General features: G+C 31.2%; 1 protein-coding gene across 1 annotated transcript in view; it reads left to right on the plus strand.

Annotated features, from left to right (window-relative positions):
- Positions 1–22,729, plus strand: part of LOC106681946 (zinc finger CCCH domain-containing protein 18-like) — a 118,021-nt gene that overhangs the window by 34,856 nt on the left and 60,436 nt on the right. Inside the window, exon 2 of the mRNA XM_067051819.1 lies at positions 1,887–2,100. Coding sequence (XP_066907920.1) covers positions 1,887–2,100 — 214 coding nt within the window. The remainder of the gene's footprint in view (positions 1–1,886; positions 2,101–22,729) is intronic.

The raw sequence follows: 22,729 nt of genomic DNA on the forward strand, positions 1-22,729 counted from the left end.
CTTCTATATCCATATTTATGCTTCGTAAGAGCATTCAATGATTTTTTAATAATTGCAAACTAAATTTATTTTACATTCCTATTTTTAAATAGTTCACTGTTTTTACATTTTTTTACAATGTATTTTTGAATAAGTACAAATTTCAAAAATAACAATAAACAATTGGGGGGGGGTGGAGTTCAAGTTTCTTATAGTTTCTTTCATCTTAAATTTAACTTTCAACTCCAAATTGTCTAATTTATATATGAGAAAGATGAGGATGGTGAATAATAGTAACTACTACATTTGTATGTATTTTTTATTTTGAAAAAAAAATCATTTTAAAGGGGTTTCTTGTTTTAAAAACGGTGTTTTATATTTTTTCATGCCTTCTAAGGTCTACTTTCCATTTTAGATATTTTTTATTACATTTTTCTCCAAAAAAAAAAATACATATTTATGTAAAATATTATAAATGTATAATGAAATATCTTGTTTGAGACAGATTTGTTTATTAGTTTTAACAAAAATATTTATATAGACTCAACACCTTTTTATTACCTTTAAATTTCTACGTTTCAGTGATTCCGGTCATTTGTAAGGATCTATCAACTTATTCACACTATCACAGTCAAACATTGGTTATCACACTATTGCAGGCTATTAGGCCTTTGGTCAATTTTTATCATCATTCAATTACCTCTATTATCACAGTTACTCTGACTATAATTATTTAATTTACAATTTTTATTTCACTTAATTACTGACATTGTTTTACCACTTAAGAATCCCATGCCTATTTATGATTGATCTATATTCCAGAATTTCATTTTTTAAATTCATAAGATCAAATAATTTTGCTGACTTTTTGAAAACATGCCGCCTTTAGAGGTCCCTACCTGCCTGGAACCGTTTGATCCAATTCATTAGCCCCCGACGAGAGGACAGGCCCCACTGTTATCAGTAGGCTAATCCAAGGCAGATCCCTAGCTAATCCAGTAGCAATCTTGTTAGGCGGTGTTAGTCAATCCATTGCCAGCTAATCAAATCATTGGGTCTCATCAGGAGCCATTCGCCACACGTGCGTCACCCCGTGTGTCTGCTAGCTGACTCCTCCCAATTACATAAGGCTGATGATTCTCTTTGGATCCTGTTTGTCTCCGGGGTGGTCATGTTCTCGGGAGGAGCTCCCAACTCCTATAGATAACTCAATTTAAGTTAATCTCTAAAGATCCGCTCCCGGGATCCTATAAACAAATTGTATACTGAATACACTCCCTTCTCCGGTTAAGCGAAATAGAATTTGCATTGATAACATTCAGTAAGAAAATTCTTCTTTGCAACCTATCTAACTAATTTTTTGTTTACTTTCTTCTAGCTTATGAGTTTATATTTTATTCTTGATTGTACACATTAATTATCAGTTCTATTGACAGTTCCATGATAGCTCCCAACTTCATGACACTAAATGAAACTTTCCTAATTTTTCCTAAAATTATTTAGGCCGGCACTGATAGGTTTGTAAACTTAATTCAAAATTGGTATCTTTTCCATAGTACATGAAGAAGATTCAATAAGCATAGTTCTACTTATCTGCTAATTACTTTGGATAACAATAAAAATTGAAATACAGCTTTAGACAGCTTACTTGTTTCATATAGATTGACAATTTTTTTAAAAAATTTATTTCAAAATTCTATGGATGTTATATAATAGTAAAAAAAATTCTTTTTATTTATCGTAAATGCCCTTTTCCTGGTCCCTTTGTTTATTGCATCTATATAATTATTTTTAGAAATATTTATGATGAGTGTTAATTTTATGTTTAAACCATATATATGAATTTCCAAAAAGAACCTCAATATCATCAATCTTATGTTATAGATAACAATTCTCTCTCCCCACAGGGCAGGGATGAGGAGCACGCGTGCCGAAGAAGAGGTACCGAGAGTGAGGTAGAACTGGAGATGGAGAGCCGGCGGTGCTCGAGGCAGCTGGGGCGGCTGAGGAGGCAGCGCAGCTCCGAGTGGCGGGAGTACTCCACCTCTGAGGAGGAGGCCACCGCGAGGACCACCGCCGTGTACGCTGCTGGCATCGCGAGTCTACTAGCTGGCTATACCCGTGAGTACAAGTCTTACAGTTAATAACATAAATAATATTAGTTGCATCAGTCAAATGATACAGAGCAGGTTTGCACTCCTCTTAAAGAAAGGACATAGTCATACCAAATAAAATGATAAAGAAACGTCTAAAAATAACACAAATGAAAAAAGAGAAAGTGAAACGGAAAATGGAATTCTGTTTTTAAATTTTTTTTTATAATATTTCCTTTGTATGGATGGTCGATCATTGGTAAATTTAGATACGATAGTATATCCATCCTAATATCTACCCACCAAAGTAAACATTGTATTAAGGTACATATTGTGTATTAAAAGAAAGAACAAAGTTGAGTCTTTAAGTTGAGCTAGTGTGAGTTATTTCAAGTCCCTATTTATCTTTATTTTTTAAGTCCTTATTGCAACTAAGTGTAACTGGCATATTTTTCTACACAATCACCACAAACGAACAATATATTTTTGATGGAGTTGTGACTGCATTTGTATGGCCATAACCATGGACCATGGATACACGTTTTCCACCATGCATTGAACCTCATTTTTTACCACCTTGTCAGGAGCTGAATCACCTCCAATCCATAAGCTCTCTCTTTCTGGCCAATGGGGAGGGTGTACGATAATGTTTCTTGTAGCCCCAACAGAAATAAAGTCATCGGATAAATCACTTTTCGTTCCCAAAGTTTCCCACAGTTACCTTGATTTTGGCGACAGACTGCGTTTGTTTGAATTTTAGCGTATTGTATGCTTGCTACAAATACCTAATGCTCTTCATATTGTCCGTAATAGTACATAATGAGAACATTTTTCTGGAAGGTGGATTACCTTTGACAAGGATGCGAGAAATGATGATCAAACCTTACTGAAGGTCTAGGCAGAGACTCCGGATACATTAGCTACCAAAGCGTCTTCCAAAATTCACCAAAGGTTTTTCCTTAGAATAGCCCAAAGTGTAAGTAACGAAAAAAGGATCTAAATCCATAGAATCAATAGCAAAAATGTTTGGATTTCTTTCATAATCCAAAATTCGAATGGAAGACAGAATGGAGGCGCTTCCTATAAAGAAGGGATATTCACATCGGTAAAATCAATGAGAAGAGAAAGGGAAACGATTGAACACATCATTACACAAATTCGAATGATCTAGACAACTGGTGTTCTTCACTTCCAACATGCTATTGAAAGTTAGCACATTTGCCGAGAATGTTTGATGCAAGTCCGCTGTCAGAGCTTGATCTTTTTTTTTTTAAGACTCTCACTCCATTCATTAGAGAACTCTGATTAATCTTATTAATAGTTTATCTCAGTCAATCTCAAAGAATTCTTTGTAAATTGAATTTATTATGAGGAATTGGAGGAACTTAAAACGATTTAATTCTACCAATACTTACACTTCCTAAATGAAATAACTGGTTCCTGGGGCATGAATATGACAAAATACGAGGTGAAAATGACAATAAAAAATCCATGTTCTATTATGTGACTGCTTTCAAATATTTAATTACTAATCAACCATAAAATGAAACACCATGGGAAATAATTCCTTCATACTTCATTTTTTTTTAAATTATGACGTATGAAAAGAATCAAACTGAAGATATAATATTGTAATTAATTATTTTAATCTATTTCATTGCAAATTATAAACTGATAACATGAATAAAAACTATAATTAAAGAAAAGAATGCTTATATGGGTTTGGACATTTTAAAAGAATAGCGGACTTAATGTCCTCGGATATCGAAGGGAAGTGCAGTGTGGAAATAAGATTGGAGCATATGACAAGGTAGATCGAGAAAGACTTGAGATAAAGTCTAATAAAATATACGATGAAGTATCTGTCTAGGGTATAAATTAATCTTTGATATATTCTATGATGAAATGAGGTTAAATGTTTTCAATTCCTTTATTTGCTAAAATTAGAGTTTTTTTGTTTTTAATTCAGGAATATTTTGGACTTAAACGCCATGAAAAGATGTTTAATTATTCCTCATAAAAACTCTTTCCGAATATGTATTCTTAGAAAATTGTGTTCTTTGAATCCGAAATTCTTTTCATGGCGAATACCTCAAATTCCGAAAACCATTATAATATTTTATTTTATTATCAGATTCACAATTAAATCAAAATGAAATAATCAATTTATTTTACGACATTTCGTCACTTTTTTTTTTTTGGCTAATATTAGTCAAAATAAAGTAAACAATTTTGGTTTTGGATTTCAAATGGCGAGTGAATAAACTCAGTAGATGTTTTACTAACTGTAGGTATTGTAAAAATACCTTCATAAATATTATTAGCAACCGCAATACGAAAATTGTCAATTTATTAGTGTTTTAATGATTATGGTCCGCATAATATGGAAAAAATATCTGAAGCTTCCTTCGGAATAGAACACCCTTCTATAAGGTTATAAATCAGATTAGTCATCTTAATAAGATTTACCTTATTTTGTAATATAAAAAAATGTCTTCTTTGGTCCTATCGATTATTGCAGGAGATGAGATCCATCGAGGCATCTCACTGACTCAATTAGGCTTTGCTATTGAAGTATTTATGGAAGGCGGGCCAATCTAAAAGCGCCATCGCATACCTGCTAATCACGCCCTGACACTTGAAATTCCTTTGACGGTAAACCTCCAATTAAATCCCATCGTTGGTTCGGCTCCCTTTGATCCTACCATCTAATTTTCCACCCCGGGATATTACCTTATATAATTCCATTGTTTGTAGCGAAATCTAATTTAAATTTCCTCGCTCTCCTTTGGAACCTACAAAAGCTAAGATTGAGTAAGCCAGAGAAGGTGTGAAAACAGTTAGAGTAAAGTTATAGGAAATTGAATTTATTATCTGGGGTGAGGAGACAAGTGATGGGCGTCTTGCTTGTAATATTAACGTTCATCTACCAAGTTCTACACAAGATAATATATTTCTATGGTGACTTTAGACTCGCTGATTATTTAATTTGTACATTATGAAAACAGTGGATGGGTCTGCATCAATAAAGTAGCTCTCTAATACTAATGTTTTCGCTCAAAATTATCTTTTACTTACGAACTCCGAAATATTATTTACTTAAATTAACAAGGAGTGAATTATCGAATTGGATCCCGATCAGTTTTAAGAATCTAACTTCCCTTCTCCACTTTTCCTTATTTTTAATTTTCTTTTCTTTCATATTTACCGATCATAACAGAGTTACATGGACCATGTACTCGTTTAACACCGATTTTGGAACATAATGGGCCAGGCTGGGTGTGAATATGGCCTTACCAGAAGAGCTCTTGAGGCGGGACCAAGAAGTGTTGTCACCCAAGGGCATCGCTCTTGTACCTACCTGGTCCATCCAAGATTGGAACTCGGCGAATATGGGTATATCATCGAAAATTATATTCAAATGTTGAGGCAATGACAGTTGGTTTGGATTCCATTAAAATTAAATTAATTCTTTAAAAAATAACCAATACAAAAAAGAATTAAATATAAGATTAATTATTACTAAATTGGTATTAGCTCTCTCTCTGCTTAAACACATTTTTACACTTGTTGAGGAAGAAAAGAAAATATATGGATGCATATAGAAAAAGATATTTGCAGTCTAATAAATTACATCGGTTCTAACGATGTTATTGTAAATGCAATTGAATTTGAGGTGTTCTAAATCTCAAATTCAATTTCAATATTAATATTTCCCAAGCAATATGAATAAAAAGAAATAAATTATTCTCTTTTTTTGGCCTTCCATGAAGCCAAATAAACTTTTAATTTTGATGATGTGACTACAAACAATTTTAGTGGATTTATAAAAAGAAACATATTTCTCAGAATTTTAATAAAATTTAGGGTTGAATTATGAAACTGGCAGTATAATTTTTTTTCGGTAATAGTACAGATTTAAGAGAAATTTTAATTTATTTTTTTTTATTCATTTTTTTTTATTGCGGTAAACATAATAAACTCATAATCAAATGAGTTTACTATACAATGCTTCTTTTCAAATTGAATATATATTTCATATTTTAGTTAGTAGTTTCTTGTATCAATGGCATGGAATGTTACAACTGATAAGTTACTTGATCAAGGCTTGACTGTAATTATATAATTATCAGTAATAATGTTGTCAAGATGTCTGAACTAAGATGAGCGCTGATAAGTTAGTAATTAACTTTGACTTTAAATATCTAAGGCTTATTGTTTTAGATAGCTCAAATGCAACATAATTTAAGAACATAAAAAAAGAAAATAAATTTATGTAACGTATTTATATGAATTGAATGTGAACATTGATCTACCTTAGGAATTCATGAAAACTCTTGCTATTTGTAAAGATATCAATATAGAATGTAATAAAATCTTAACGCGAATATGTATATGCTTATAAAGTGCGTTTTTTGATAAATAAATAATTTATAATAACGTGTTTATTGTTGATATTCAATATGAGGAGAAGATGGTAGAGTGTGCGGTCAATGAAATTATTTGTAATGTATTGCATTTTAAAAGGATACGTGGTCAAATTATATTTATATTTATTTTAATTAGGATTAAAACATAAAGCAATTATATGAAATTCAAGAAAATCTACAGGAGATTTTCACTGACTGTCTTACTTAAAATATATTAATTTTTAATAATAATACAGTTATAAATTATGAGTGATGTGGAAATGCTAAGCTTCGCAACTGGCAATATTTACAAAAAGAAGAATCTATCGTCTAACGCAAAAATAAGACATTACACCACGGTTATAAAACCAGTAATTTTATAAGAAATGGAGAAAAATTGTCACCCTAGCCTGGAAAAATTATTGAAAATAGAGAAAAGGATCCTGAGGAGAAATTATGGGCCCAAGAAAACACAGGAAGGCTACAGGTTAAGACCCAACCAGGAAATCTACAAGGTGATAAATGTCCTGGAAACCGAAATAAGAATCAGAAGTCTGAGATTCTACGGGCACATGATGAGAATGGGCCAAAGCAGACTAGACAAGAAACTCTTTGACAGGATCCGAGAATAAAAGAGCGTAGGAGAATATGTGAAGCGCATGAGAGAGGAAACAAAAAAAAAGAAAATAACAGACTGAGACTGCTTGGGTAGAGAACAATACGGAAAAAATTGAAATAAATACATTTTCTTGTGGCAAATAAAAAGAAAAACGAAAGAGTACTGCGCCTCGGAAGTATGAAGCCAAAGCAAGCAGAAACGATGAGAAGATACTGGGAGAGAAGAAAAGCGAAAATGAGAAGGGACAAGTAGTGACATTCGCGTGGTCTTCAAAAGCCGTTCCTTGAAAAATATATATATATATATATATATATGAATTATCTTTCTTACTTATTATGAAATCTTCTAAAATGGAAATTTACATTTAAATGAAATATTTTCTTAAACTTTCTTATTTTTCATTTATTGTGTTGTTGGTTAAGAATAGTTTTTTTTAAACTTAATTAATTAGTGCTTTTGATATTTGAGTTTCTTTAGTTCCAAAAGGAAAACAAATTATCAACACAATGTTGTTTTCTTCTCACTATTTGGCGAATTTGTAAAAGGTTCACTTCAATGTTTACTTTAAATTTTCTCTGTTTTATTAATTAAAGATTATTACTCAACTATTATTAAACAATATTACTACAAATTGAAATGTTAATAATGACTACGTATGATTCTTTGCTGAAAATTATTATTATGTCACAAGCAGTTGTTTTTTATGAATCATGTCACGATAGTTTAAACTTATCCGGTATGAATCCTTCTCGTATTATTAAAGTAGTTGCATGAACTTCTTTCAACGATTATTTCGTGAAAAAAAGAGGTAGATCTACTCTTTGGTACGTTTGAACATATCTACATCTACGATTTGTTCAGTGCATCTACTAATTTGTTGCTGGTAGTGCCTACTATTAGCAAGTTCAAACAGGCAAAACCTCTATATTTATGTATTTGTAAAGACTGATAAATTTAACGAGTTTCCGTGAAACGAACGGGTATGAATGGCCCCATAATATAAACCTTCACGGAATATTTTTTAAAACAATGATTGATAGATATATAGTCCGTGACTTCCATAATTCTCGTCCGATCTATATGATTCTAGTCTTGTAGAGAATTTATTTATACTTTTAGCAATGTTCTAGTGGAATTATATTTTTAGCATTATTCCAAGAAATAAATTTATTATTTTAGATAAAGTTTATTTAACCACTCCTTAGGTAGGTATATTTATTTATTATCTTACTCAGCCTGGTTTTACATTTCGAACATTATGAACACAAACTGTTCAGTTTAATATATTAATATAGATTTACAATTCAGGTCCTCATAGACTATATTTTACAGTGTTTTATGAACTGTTATACTAAGATGAGAGACGACGGAGGTAGCCAGTAGCCCGTTGCCGTTAAGATATTCATGTTGCCGTCCCTCAAATATGCATGCGCCACCCCAGACCAGCTCGCCCTAAGGCTATTAACTAGCCTATTATACTCAAATTAAGTTAATTATTAATTCACCCTTTCTTATTGGACTTCCGCTTTGTTTCAACGCTCGGTCAGCTAAAAATGTGGGGTATTTCTCCTTTGTCTGGACTCTCCTCTTATTGACCGATCTCCCAGAATAAGCAATTGAGTCATTTGAAACGTAACAGGTATTCTGTGGCTAACGTTCTCGAATCTAATTAATCCCTATCTGTGTAAACCACTCTTCAATGAAAGAGCCCACTTCTCTTTTATCATTTAAGACTTTTCTTAGTTAATCTTGTATTAAAATAGTAAGTTATGGATTATTTCTTATAAACAATAGATTCGTTAATTATTTTTTCAGTCTGGTGTAAATATATTACATTCTTATTTCCTAAGCAAGGTAATTTTTTAAATAATTTATGATGCATAGATTGATTAAAGTAGAACATGTTTTACTAATTAATAATTAAACTAATTAATCGTATTATGTATTAGTGTTCAAATATGAGAGAAAAAGAGAAAAAAAAATAGAAATTATAACAACTCAATGAATTTAAAGAAAAAAAAATTTAAATAATAATAATAATATACCAATGTATAAATAAAAGAAAATACTAGCATGATTTGTATAAATAAAAATATGAATCTATATAAAAGCTATTGTAGAATATATCAATAAAATTGATCTAATCATAAAAATAAATAAATAAAAAATAATTTATAAACAAGACAAAGAATTTTAATTAAATTTAAGTAACAATGAAATAAATATACATTTATTTATAATCTTAACACTTTCTTGAGACTGGTGAATATAAAAAAAAACTTCATGTAGGCTAATTCTGCCCAGGTCAATCCAACAAATTACCCTAATTAGTCAATTTTTACATTAAAATAAAAATAAAAATTATTTATCACAACAATATTTGTCTTTTATTGTATTTTAATTTTTATTTTAATGTGAAAATTGACTAATGAGGGGAATTTGTGGATAACCTGGGCAGAATATCCTACATGAAGTTGTTTTCTAAATTATGTAATTCTAAAATTGTATTAACCTATTTAACGTCTGACTTATAAATATAATAAAAATGTTTTGAGACTAAAATGAATAAAACTTTATTTATTTAAACATAAATACACATTTTTACCTATTTAAAACATTTACATTGAACAGAAAAACCCTAAGTCAAACCTTGGCAAACCAGGGATCCAACAGATCCCGCCCGCTTCTCTGGTATTGTACGTCACTTTTCAAAATTAATTTGGAAATTTCTGATTGTAAAAAACATTACCAGCCCAGTGCCAAAATGGTATTAATTTAAATTTCAGATCATATAATCATATCATATTATGTCTGTTACGGCGGGTAGGGGTTCAGAAGAAATCCTTACTAGCCCAACCGTGAAAAGAAAAGAAATGGTCGAATTTTGTTATTTTTTATTTTCAAACAAGTAAACATAATTAAAGAAACCAAAAAATATATAAACTAGAAGAAAAAAAAGAAAGCTTAATAATATTACAAAATGAAATTAATCGAACACAAAAAATATACAAACTAGAAAAAAAATAGATCTTAGAACTATTACAAAATTAAATTAATTAGACAAAAAGAGAGAAAAAAAGTCTTATTTCACCGGTGATTGGTGGGGCACCTGTTGAGGTTTTTCTGAGAGGATGTTCTCGCGGAAGTAGGGACGTAAGGGACGTACGTCCGCCCGCCTTGTCCTCTTGGAGGATGAGTTGAAGTCCGCCCGCCGTGGCTAAGATGATTCAGCTGTCGAAGATGAAAGAGACGATACGTGTGAGCGGTGAGACGTTAAGAAGTAGTCTGTGTGTTTGCAGTATAAAAAACAACAGAGAGCGGATTTGTTTTGTTTTTTATATCGTATGTCACATAGTCGATTACCGATCATATGTTGGCCGCAACAATGTCTAATTTTTATATATGCCGATTGATATTTTTGAATTTTTAATTATTATTATATATATAAGACGAAATTCACAGACGCACGTGTTTTTAATTGGTATTAATTGTAAAAAAAAAGGGAAAAATAAAAAAAATATATTGTTCTACGTAACCCTTCATCTCTCTCTCTCGTTCTACCATTAAGACAAAGGTAGTTTATGCAAAATTTCACCGTTAGACCTCAGTACTTGCTGCTACGCAAATTAATTTGAAGAAATACATTTTAATGTGTTTGAAAAAGTAAATTGAGAGACAACACTGGTCTTTTCTACTACCCCATAATTTTAAAGTGAGAACTTACAAAATTAACACAATTTCTAATATATTTTACTGACGATCAATGTGGTATGTTTCCTTAAGGGAATAACAATATCTTAAAGGCCTTGAATATTATATCATGTAATCTTTGGTATTTACCTTCATAAATAGGCGGAAATTGATAGTGATATTGCAACCTAACCTCTGACGATCATAATGCCATCTTCATGGCATTGTTACATAAAGCACAATATTGGTTTCCTGTAATTTCATCCTAACAAGCAGATAATGTGTAATTGCCAATTGTGCCATCAATGCAGTTTGACACTCGTCAAATACGTACATTTTCCTCATTGAAGCGTGTCAAAATCAGCATAATATGTCATTAAGATAATTATCCCAATATAATAAATTATAGCATTTATAGTTAGCATGATATTATGGTAAAATATGGATTACTAATCAAACCTGTAATGATCCAAGGGATCTTCTTAAGCCTTTTTTCAGATTTAGCTACTCTAACAATGCTCTGTGTGATTAAGGATCAAATAGAATTTTTTATCGAATTCAATAATTTTAATCTTAATATCTATACGTTAATACATTTAATTTGTTTTGTTTTCTCGACTACTCCAATTTAGTTAATAGGTAATGAATAATACATTGATTTTTTTTTTTTATTTACAGCTTTTATTGAGGAAAAATAATAATATCTGCCACAATATAAGACAATAAGAATAAGAGTTATACGTTTTATTCATACCGTATATACAGACTAAAATGAAAAAAAAAAAGTAAAGTAAATGTATAAATTAATTAAAAATTAAATGCTGAATGACATTTAAATTATTATCGTTTATTGGTGTCAATAAATTTCCAAATGAAACTATAATTAATACTCCTAGTGTAAACCAGGAATTACTAAACATTATAGTGGACTAAAACATCGTAAACGTAATTGAAATTATTCCAAAATACCCATCACATTTCGAATTTTATAGGCTTAGGAATATCATTTCATTGACTGACACACTGAACAATGTTTAGAAAAATATGTTTTGTTTACCTTATGTACTCAAAACGGTAGATAAAATCTAACCACCCCCTCATCCCCCCCCCCAAAAAAAAAGTTTACTTTATTACGTTTATTGGAACAAATAGATAAATAATTATAAAGCAAACGCACGACTTGTTTCACTAAAAATAAAACAACAAATTATTGGTAAATCTTACTTTTTTTAATATTACTAACATTTTGATTTGTTTTATGTTAAAACAAATTTTAAAATTAAAAAAAAGTTACCTTAATTTTTTTTTCTTCTATTTCTTTCTAATCATTTAATTTATATATATATATAATATAAATTGTAAATGGTATGAATGAGCTGTATGATCCTTATTTCTGTTGTCTATAAATATAAGACAGAAAGTAATATTACAAAAACAAAATTAATAATCTGTTTTAAAGTAATTTCATAATCTACATGTTTTAATAGGATTGCAAGTTTGCCGAGCTCAGTGGATTGCACTAAACTATGCTAAACGTTGAGAGAAGTTAAGTCAATTACACTGACTTATTGTCACTCATATTGCAAAAAATTGGGTACCTTTTCCTAGGGAAAGGCCCAGAATAGGTTAGCTTACCAAAAAGTTCGGGATGGCAGTCCCTTTACCTAACGCAGATGCTGCTGTGATAATAATCCTCATAAATTAACACGAAAACTCAAGATATAACAACCTGACTGTTAAAAAAAAAATTGCTCTCATCACACAGACTTGCGTTGGACCATGCAACTTTTTTTTATAGAACTGGGACAGAAAAAGTAACTAATACAAATTTGAATTAACTGTTCTCCTAGAAATTTGATAGAGTGGGCAGGGAATAATAAAAAAAAGGATTACACCGTATGCTTTTAACTGAGTTATTGGGCAGAACTCCTTTCATAAGATAAATTCATCGTTGGTGGGAAATTGATGCACCCGGTAGCTAACTTTAAAGCGATGTATAATCCATTGTAAATCCAATCTTGCACATGTTAGAGTATATCGGGGACCCAACATTAACATTATGTCGTAACGATAGGACGAGTGTTTCGTTTAAAAAATGAAATATGGCCTTCCTAATGTAAGCAACATTAGCGCCGTTTGGGGCAAATACTAAAAACTGCTCTCCAGCGACCGGTGTGGGAAGAGAAAAGAGAAGAGAGCCATTGTTTTTTAGGGCATAGAGAAACTTATATTTTATTCTTGTGAATTTAACGTTATTATGTGCGCGTAGAAGTGGTTCCCTGGCTAGTGAAGGAAGGATTGGATGAGAGAGGAGAATGATGAGAGAGAACATGAACCTTGCTATCCATCTGAGTTATACTCGATGTAAAAGAATAGAGAACTTTGACTAGTCAAAACTTGAAAATACTCAATAATGAATGAAATTTGTTCAACTCACTGGCGAAAAGACCAGATTCATTGCATACGAGAGTTGACCTGAATTAAGGCAATAGTACACGAGGTAGAAGAAAAAAACAATTGGTTACAAAAAGATAAACAGATCTTCTTGTTTGATGAAGAGTGTAAGCACCGATCAAAAAAATTTTTTATTTCATTAATGTTCTGTACAAAATAATAAATACAATAAGTAAATTGGATTAATGTTTCAAACACTTGAAAATCGTGGGAAGGAACCACCCATTGGTGGTACTTCAAGCATTAATTTAAATTAGAAGTCCCCGTGGCGATCTTCTTTTCAGACGCCTCAGATGATTATCAGAGATTACTAAGGATGAGAGATTAAGAACTAATGGGTAAGGAGTTTGGAATGAAAAGACGCATATCTTTTTTGGCTCAAATCTGCAACGAATGGGATGTTAAGATCATTGTGGATAATTTTATTTGTAACGTAATAAGGAGCATCATGGATTTTACGTAGGATTTTGGATTGTAAGGATTGGATTCGGGAAGAATTTGATGGTTAGGTAGAGACCCACAGCTCAATTCCATATGTCCAAATTGGTCTGATTATCATGGAGAATAATAATTTTTTGTATTGAATGGGAAGCTTAGAGCGTTTGTCAAGTAGGTGTAGCAATCGAAATCTACGAGCAGTTTCTTATCGTTTCAGTCTTGTATGTGGATTCCAAGTAAGTCTCTTGTCAAGAACGAGTCCTAAGTATCGAATCTGTTCAACAAGCGTTAGCGTATGATCAAAAAAATGTATTATATAAAAGTATGTTTTAAAAGTAACATAATCGAACCTCGGAAAGTGTAAACCAATAAAATAAATAAAAGAAAAGAATATTCGCTGGTGAAAAAAATAGCGTGAGATACTCAATTTTGCTTTATAGAAAAGGACATTGACTCCAAACTTTGATGTGAAGCACGCCCTCGCTTACTAACCTTAGAGAATATTAAGCCATGCATGAATTGCCTTATTCATGAGACAAATTTTCAGGCTGACACAAACCCAGCAGTGACTCTCAATAGGTAAATTTCAGGAGTGACACATTGTGCAAACAAATCCAGCTGGTTTTGACCCACCAATAAGAACAAGATACCGGGCGGCTTCTATTCTTCTTGCTACCTGACCATTGTCCACTAGCTCTGCCCGAGCGTGAGCCCAGATTAGCTCGACGGCGGGAAATTGATCCCTCGTGCGTAAATATCTGGTCCGGCACTTCATGTCCTTAAATTTTTTTTTAATTCTAACTCTCACTGGGAGGTTTAGTGCGGTCGGCAGGGATTGGGGATGAGGATGGCCATTGTTGTCAAGAACAATAGCCCATCCTCGAAGCCATTCTGCCTCCTCTGCTCTTCACCAACGGAAATTAAACTCTGGAAATGAATAAAATACATTTAGCTACAACAGAAACGGACGGTTGACAGCTACCTGTAATCGAACTTCACCAACAAGAAAAAAAATCTGGGATCTCAGTTTTTAACGAGTTCTTTGTTCGGTCGTGTTATGTACTATCGTACAATCTTAATTACCTCAATTGTTCTAAGTTATTCTTTCCGCATTCCCTACAACCATTTCATAAACTCGAATTTTGAATAAAGTTGATCAATTTATGTCTAGTGTAAAATTGAAGTAATAGATTTATTTTATGGGATACATTGTCGCCGATGTATATTATGTGTTCTCGTATTGCTTTGGAAGAGAAATCTTGACTGGTTGTTCGACAGAATTTTTTAAATTATTTTTTGAAAAATTCGTGTAAGTATTTAAATTAATTATAAATTTGATACTTTGATTATAAATACTTTTTAAAATGTTATCTGGCAGGAGGGTATGGTATGGCCGGTCGAACAGTATACGGGAAAGTTACTCAATCAGACCGGACGTAGGATACCCCAATCAGGAATCGAACTATAGTTTTTCAGGAAGTCAATAAGCCATCTAGAAGTGTAGATCATAGTCGGTCGGTTTCAGGTAAAATAATAAAGTTCTTATGTCTGCTAACCTTGATCAGCTATTACCAGGATCTAGACTGATTAGTCACTGTCTTTGGACCCGAGCGTGTAGGCTTCCCTAATTGGACCCAAACGGACTGGGTTTGGAGTTGGGCTGGAGTAGTCTGCCGCTGTACCATGAGAACCAATAAACTTATACAAGAATACATGTGCTGTTAGGTATCTGAAATATATATGTAATGGGTATTGACGTTTCGAAAAGACCTCCGAAATATTTGGAAATAACATCGAAAATGATTTCTTGAACGAATTCAGTCAAGAAATCCATTGAAATATTTCAAACTGTCTAAAATCTAATTTATCGAAAAACATAGTGTCTGATATTTTTTATGAATTGAAATTTTTTGCCTAACAGTATTCTTTAGGGTTGAATTCAGGCTTTTTTTCACATAGTTTTTGTGAGATCCAGATTTTTAATGAAATAATGTAGGTATTAAATTATAATAAGTGACTCATGGTGTAAGATAAACACCTTTTGTTGAAAGACTAATATTTGATCTATGTAATTGATTGCATAAATGATTGAAAGAAAGTACAAAAATAAAAAATAGCAGAAGAACCTAATCCTGGTAGTTTCATATAGAGTCAGTCTAAAACTAAGGGGGCTCAGCCGTTATGAAGTTGGAGAAAATGTTGCTTATTAACAAATAGATTTTCTGTTGTTTTTATACCTTTCTTAAACGCCACTAGTAAATGTCTTTCATACAATATCATCTTTTGATTAACAAAGATTTTTAATTTTATTTGTTATCTTGTATTACTACCGAATGAGTTTTTTGTAACTATCATCCGTCATATCGTTATTAACTAAACATGTACATCACATGAAATTCTTTAATAATATCCAGGATTATAAAACCACTTGTAGAAAAGAAAAACAAGAAACCATGATTCTCTCATAAAACTCAAACCAAGTATTTATTGATTCACTACAGATAGAAATTAATATATAAGCATTTTTCACTAATCAAATCAATAATACTCTCACTGGATAGCATTTAAATAAAACGAAAATCCGGAGAGAAGCTGCAGTTTGTGCTGGAGTGCTGAGAGCACATCGCCCGCTATTGCCATTCAATTTATTCCCAACCGGGGAAACCCAGTTTCAATAAGCAAGTGATTCAATCATTAATCCAATGTGTAAATAACTAAATATATTAATTTATATCAAATTTTCAATTGTATTCAATTATTCTATCTACAATACTAAATCGAACATTGCAAAGCACTGTCGGATCTGCTAGTAGATACATAAAATATAGCACAGTAAGAGACTGACTGACAACAGGAAGATCAGGAATAGAAGAAAAATAAACCCTTACCTTTCTCTACTCCACTCTTAATCAGTATCAGTGAAAAAACAGAGCAAGTTTTTGTGGAGATTACTCTAATTAGTTATGTAGAGAACTCAGTTATGTAATAGTTGTTAGTATTTTATCTTCTAATTAATCTTAAGTTGTAATTTTTGTTGTTTTTTTCACTGCCACTATCATGGCACCAATTTTATATCATTCTCATTGGTTAAAGAGGTATTTCTTACGTTTATTTATTTTTATTTTTGTTTTATTTTTTTTTATGTTTTTTTTTTATTTATTTTTTCGTCCAGGAAAGACCTATCACCCGAAAATTTCGTGAAATCACAACTTGTTTTAAACTCACAGTCAATAAAAAGTTATTGAAATGCTTTGAGGGTAAATTAAACATAGTTGCCTTGTTTAATTTAATCTCTAGTTCAGGTTTTATCAATTAAATTTTCCATTTCTTCAATTTATTCTTTTCGTATTTTCCAGAAAAATTGATAATGCAATAATTATTTTTATCATATTCTAATAAATTATCAACTCAAATGTTTAAACCATATATTTTTTATTTCATCGTTTTAATAAATAATTCTTTGAGAATCATAATCCTATCTAGTGTTAAGGTGATTTCTTTATTTTTTTCTATTCCTTTTTATATTTACTTTATCCGGGTATTGTTAAAACTAGGATTAACCAGGAGTAATCATTTTTCGGTACGATAATAATGATGTAAGAGACTATAAATTTTAGTTATCTGAGATGTCTTTATTATTATTTTTTTGCACTATGATCTAATTAAAATATCTTCTAATTAGTGATTTGGACCAGTGCGCAATTTATCGTCTGGAATTATCTTCCTTTCAATTAAAAATTATGTAAAACAAGGTTAGTATCTTTGCCCCTAAAAAAAGATCCAGTTTGAATTAGCTTATAATAAACAGAAAATCGCCAAAATCCTTCTCAGCTATTGAAATGTTTTAAAACTAGATTGATAATAAATGTTGTATACCTAAAAATGAATGGTAGCTGTTTATTCAGTTTAACATTGTTTTATATTCCAATACAGCTAAGGCAGGTTCTATTTCTATTCTAGTCAAAGTCTGGAGGTTCTAGCTGTCTCAAAAAAATATTTTCACAAAACTGTTATTTTAATGTTTTATAGTTCTATTTTACAGTGAATATTGGGATATTATATTCTATATTCCATATTTATAAACATAAATAATTATAACATTTAAAAAACATTGCAGATTTAATAATTTTAACCTGTTTTCGAAACAACTATTATTATTCCTTTATTTTTGATGATTTTTTAAATATAATATTGAAAAGTTTTGAAAATAACACTAGCACCAACGTTCCAAGATAAGTAGAAGTAGAGATATTAGGTTATGTTTGTCCCACTTTACGACGCTGCTTCTAGCTCAAGAATGCAGTGGCTTTAACTGATAACATTACCCGTCAGCCAAAGTTGACTCGATCATTCAATGCAGGACAAATATATTTATTGAGCCTTAAATTTAAAACATTAAAAAGTCTTGTATTTTATTGCATCCTAACCAGTTTCATTGGGTATCAATATCACTTATATTTCAAGACTAATTATTTGTCGTTGGTGGATAAAATATGATAAAGTAATAAGCCGTTTTTGAAAAACTAAGTTTCAAAGAAAATACTTTTAATATTATGATTATGATATAGTTAATACCTCACCTTCTATAATCTAGTCTCCAATATTGTGCCTGATTGGACAAGCCTTTTCCGAAATGTACTTATAGGAACGTCAAGAGAAATGAATTTTTGCATATGTAAGCTAAATAGTACGATACCATCTAGGTACCAACTAAATTTGTTCTTTTGTGTTTAAAACATAAAATTTGGTATGAAGGAATTCAAAAAGGTTGCAGTTGAAGGCTGAATGTTTCCTTTTTTTTTCACTTACTAATATTTTTCTTTCTACTCTTGTTCAGGATTCGCTGAGAGATTCTATTCCTTATGGATTACATTTTTTTTAAATAACTCATTACTGCTTATTCTGGTTTGGCTGATCAACTGCTATAGTTGTAAAAATAAATACCCTGTACATACTCAGTTCCCAGCCTAAGCCTGTCATTAAAAGAACAACGGAACAGTGTTTTAAGATACTTGGCCAAAAAAGGAATATTGATGGAAATTGTTTAATATTAGACTGAGTGATTGAGGACAAGTGGTAAGGGCTCGAGATAAGAGAGCAACAATAGACGCTTTGTTGAGTCATAGGGAGCCATCGCCACAGGATTAGCTAATTGCATTGTCGAGCTTTTGATTACAGAGACGTAGTGCCCTCGCTGTCCATTGTCTTTTCACCTGGATGAAGTCCAATGGATTCCCTAGCCTGGAAAACATGGAACCACGTCATGGTGACAGTGTAACGCTGTCCCTCTACTCTTCCCTCTTCCGGTGTTGAATGCCGTCCGTCTAATCCTCGTTGTGTGCAAGAAGCGGCGAAATACGGAGGGAAACGTAATTGCTGACCAAAGAATGGGCGTAAGGAATAGTGATGAAATATTGATCGCTTATTAATACCAAACTAAGCTCTACATTTTCCAACGAGTAGTCCTAAACTTTAGCTACAAAAAATGGTCAATGTGAACCTCATAAGAAACTAATGTTACCATTAATTGGGTTTTACCTGTTTATGTTATAAAAAATATATTTCCATTATTTTATTAGTAAGTGGTTTCTTTTTAACCAAGTAGGAGAAAATAAATTGGGTTGGCTTGCTTCCAAAAGCTAAAGGGTAAGTAGAACACTGAGGAGTACCAAACTCAGGACCTAGTTGAGGAGGATTTTCTGACACAATGTCACCATTGTTATGGGTTTGTGCCTAGTCAAAACGATTTAGTACCGTTTTTTAGGAGATTTCTGTTACTATAGAAGTTGACATAATATTTGTAATTTTTTATTTATTAATGTGCTTTCATTTCATTAATATGGCTTTGTCGGTAGTGGATTAAGATAAGATCTTAGTGAAGTTATGGCCTGTAAAACATTTCTGTAAAGTTATTTTCTCCATAAAACCAAAATATCTTTTAGGCCCTGGTCCAAATAGTTCTCTTTCGGAATGAGCCACATACCTAAGAAATTCTTTTTATACCATATTTGTTTTATCTAAAAAAAAGTTTCTAAGCTCCATTAAGATGAAATTTTTAAGCAGTAGTAATCATTTGACGATAATATTATATTTACTATAATTTTATAATAGTCTCAGATATTTTACTCATCAAGATGAAGTACTATTGACTATTATTCACATATATATATATATATATATATATGGAAACGATATGTGAAACATTATTAAGAGATACTATAAGACAAGATATGAGAGATCATCATTACCGATTATTAAAGGTAATTTCATAGGAATTTTAGAAAATAATCTTAATTCATAATTGTTGGCATTACTCACAGTTTGTAGGATGAAACCGAAGAGTATGGGTTGCAAGAAATGGTCCGCTAATTACTGTTAAATCAACTCTCTAACAATAATAATTGCTACTGATCTGCTGCACGTATATTGTACATTAATACTACTTTCTTTCATTTGAAATTTTACCTGTTGGTGAAAAATCGTAACCAAAATTAATAAATATATTGGTGAAATCATTTTTCAAACGTACATCCCAATTAATAGTGTTGTGCTGCTGCTAAACTAGGTAAAGCTTAGCGTGTATAAAAGTGACCTGTACATAATATTATTATAAAGGTGGAGGTATAAAGACACCATAAATAAAATCAAGTTAAGAAGTTAAAGCAGAATACCAAAATGATTTATTGACCAAACTTGTGACAAGTAATGGATTAATAAAAAAAGAATATTACCGAAAAGTCTATGAATTAAAAAAGATAATTTATTTACTCACATATTATTAATAATAAACTGATTAATTAATACTATTGAGGCAGTGGAAGTTGATACACTATAGAAAGATAAGTTATGAAAGTGATCAAAAATGAGGTAAAAAAAATTAACTCATTATAAAATCTTGTTCTGGAAGAAATTATTGTTAAGATGAAAGGTGATAAATAGTGAAAGTTGTATTCTTTTTTAATTTAATTTATTTATTGATATATACAACTGAAAATATATACAAGTAAATTTGATGTAAGTTATACAATGGCATGGTACAGACATCTCGAAAATCTACTCATTGATAGAACTCCAATAACATTTCTAAAGAAGATCTGCCTGGCGCCTCTTCTTTTCATACGCCGAGGAAATTAAAAAGAAGTCAGTAGACAACAAGTAACAAGTGGTTTTGGTGGTTAGGATGTTTATCATGGAAGGATTAGTATCTGTTTCTGGCCAAATCGGCATGGAAACGTTGGTCTCGTATGGAACGTTGGTGTCCTGATGACTTGGTTTGTGAAACCGGATAACTTGTTTTGTTACAAAGTGAGGAGCATTAAGGATTTTGAATTTTCAGATTAGATACGAGAAAAAATCGATTGTTTAGTGAAGTTCCAAAGCTCAATTCCGTTCAGATAGGCTTTGTTATAGTCATATAAATGACTGTCTTTTGTAATTATATAACTTTAAACCGTCTGTCTATTAAGTGTTGTAATAGTCGGAATCTACGAGCAGTTCCCTGTCTTTACCGCCTTGTATGAGGAGTCAGATATTTTTTCCAGATGTCCTAAAATTTATAAATAAGTTTACATTCTTAATTTATTTTTCTAGTTTTTTTCCAAAGTTATTATAATTTTAGCATATAACGTTCATTTTTCTGCAAGCTGTCCTAATTTGTCGGAACTTTTTCACAATATTAGCACGTGTGTTCAAAAATAATAATACGTATTAAAAAAAAAAATAAAGTACGCTAAATATTTAATTTTGTTTTAAAATGAGGTGTTAATAAATAAATTAGTTGGGCTTATTTGTGTTTCTTTGTTGATCACACACCCGATCATCTTCTTCTCATGTAATTTTGTTTCAATCTTTTATATTAAGGTTAAATAAAAATTCAGAATATGTCAATGCCACTAAGGGAAAATAGAAGGTGTTTGGTTACGAAGATTTTGAGAAACTGTTGCTTATATTAACATGTAATAGTGTAGAAATGCCATCTCTTTTAAGTCTATCTGATAAAAACGTCAATCAGCAAAGTTTAAATATTTTGTTTTTCTATGCTCTTCTAGGATTTTCCAATGGATAAAGAAATGAAGAGTAAAATTATCTCATGAATTTCGTTCGATGTTTCTTTCAAGATAATTGACAATGGGGATGGGGGAAGGGGAGAGCAGTTTTAACGATGTGTGGTAAATGGTAAATAAACTAGACAGGATGTTACGCTCCCCACGAAGATCCAAGTGGGATTTGGAGATCCATCATCTGATTGGTGGGCTGCGAATGCCACCATCGGTTTGCCAGTCAATCAGTCTTCGGTCCATTCTTCTTTGGTCAGCTGCACCCTCTCCTGATTGCTGTCATCTTGATGTCTCCAGCTCGTGTTTTCTCTAGTGCTTTGGGATTCTCATCCTATTCTTCTACCTTTTCCATTGCATTATTCCAAACAATCTCCTTATAACAAAAATTAAAATCAATATGTTTTCATATTATCTATATACAATGTTTAAGCAAAATTCCCTCTTTTATTACAATATCAAACTGGATATCTGATTGAATTTTTTTTGAAATAATAAATAAATTTTTGAATTAAGTGCAACCCCCTTTTTTTTTTTTAATAATAATGTTTGTGTTCATGTATTTCGTTCTCCTTATTTTTCACATTAAGTATGCGGAAGACTGTTGCAAACAATAAAATGTCTTTAAAAAATTGTAGTCGTGGAGCAATTATTGTAGGATTACCAAATAATTACCACCCGTAAATGAAACTGAAAATAACCTGAAAATAATCTTCATGGATGCCTTGCTAAATTTTATCAATTAATAGCCTACATCTTGTAGATTTATTTTTATAAGAATTGAATTACATAATTTTGTAGATGCTGACTAAGTCCTACAACGATCGAAGATATATAATACAAAAATATCTCAAATATCATAATAGATAATCTAAAATTGATCATATTAGTTACTGGAAAATGGTGTAGATAGCATTAGAATAGTTTTTTATTCATTCGTAATAATTTCTATTTCGGTATATTGATTAAAAGGGAAACCGATGATGTCATATA

Source organism: Halyomorpha halys, unplaced genomic scaffold, assembly GCF_000696795.3.
Source record: "Halyomorpha halys isolate HHAL.00 unplaced genomic scaffold, Hhal_1.1 Scaffold376.1, whole genome shotgun sequence".
Taxonomy (NCBI): domain Eukaryota; kingdom Metazoa; phylum Arthropoda; class Insecta; order Hemiptera; family Pentatomidae; genus Halyomorpha; species Halyomorpha halys.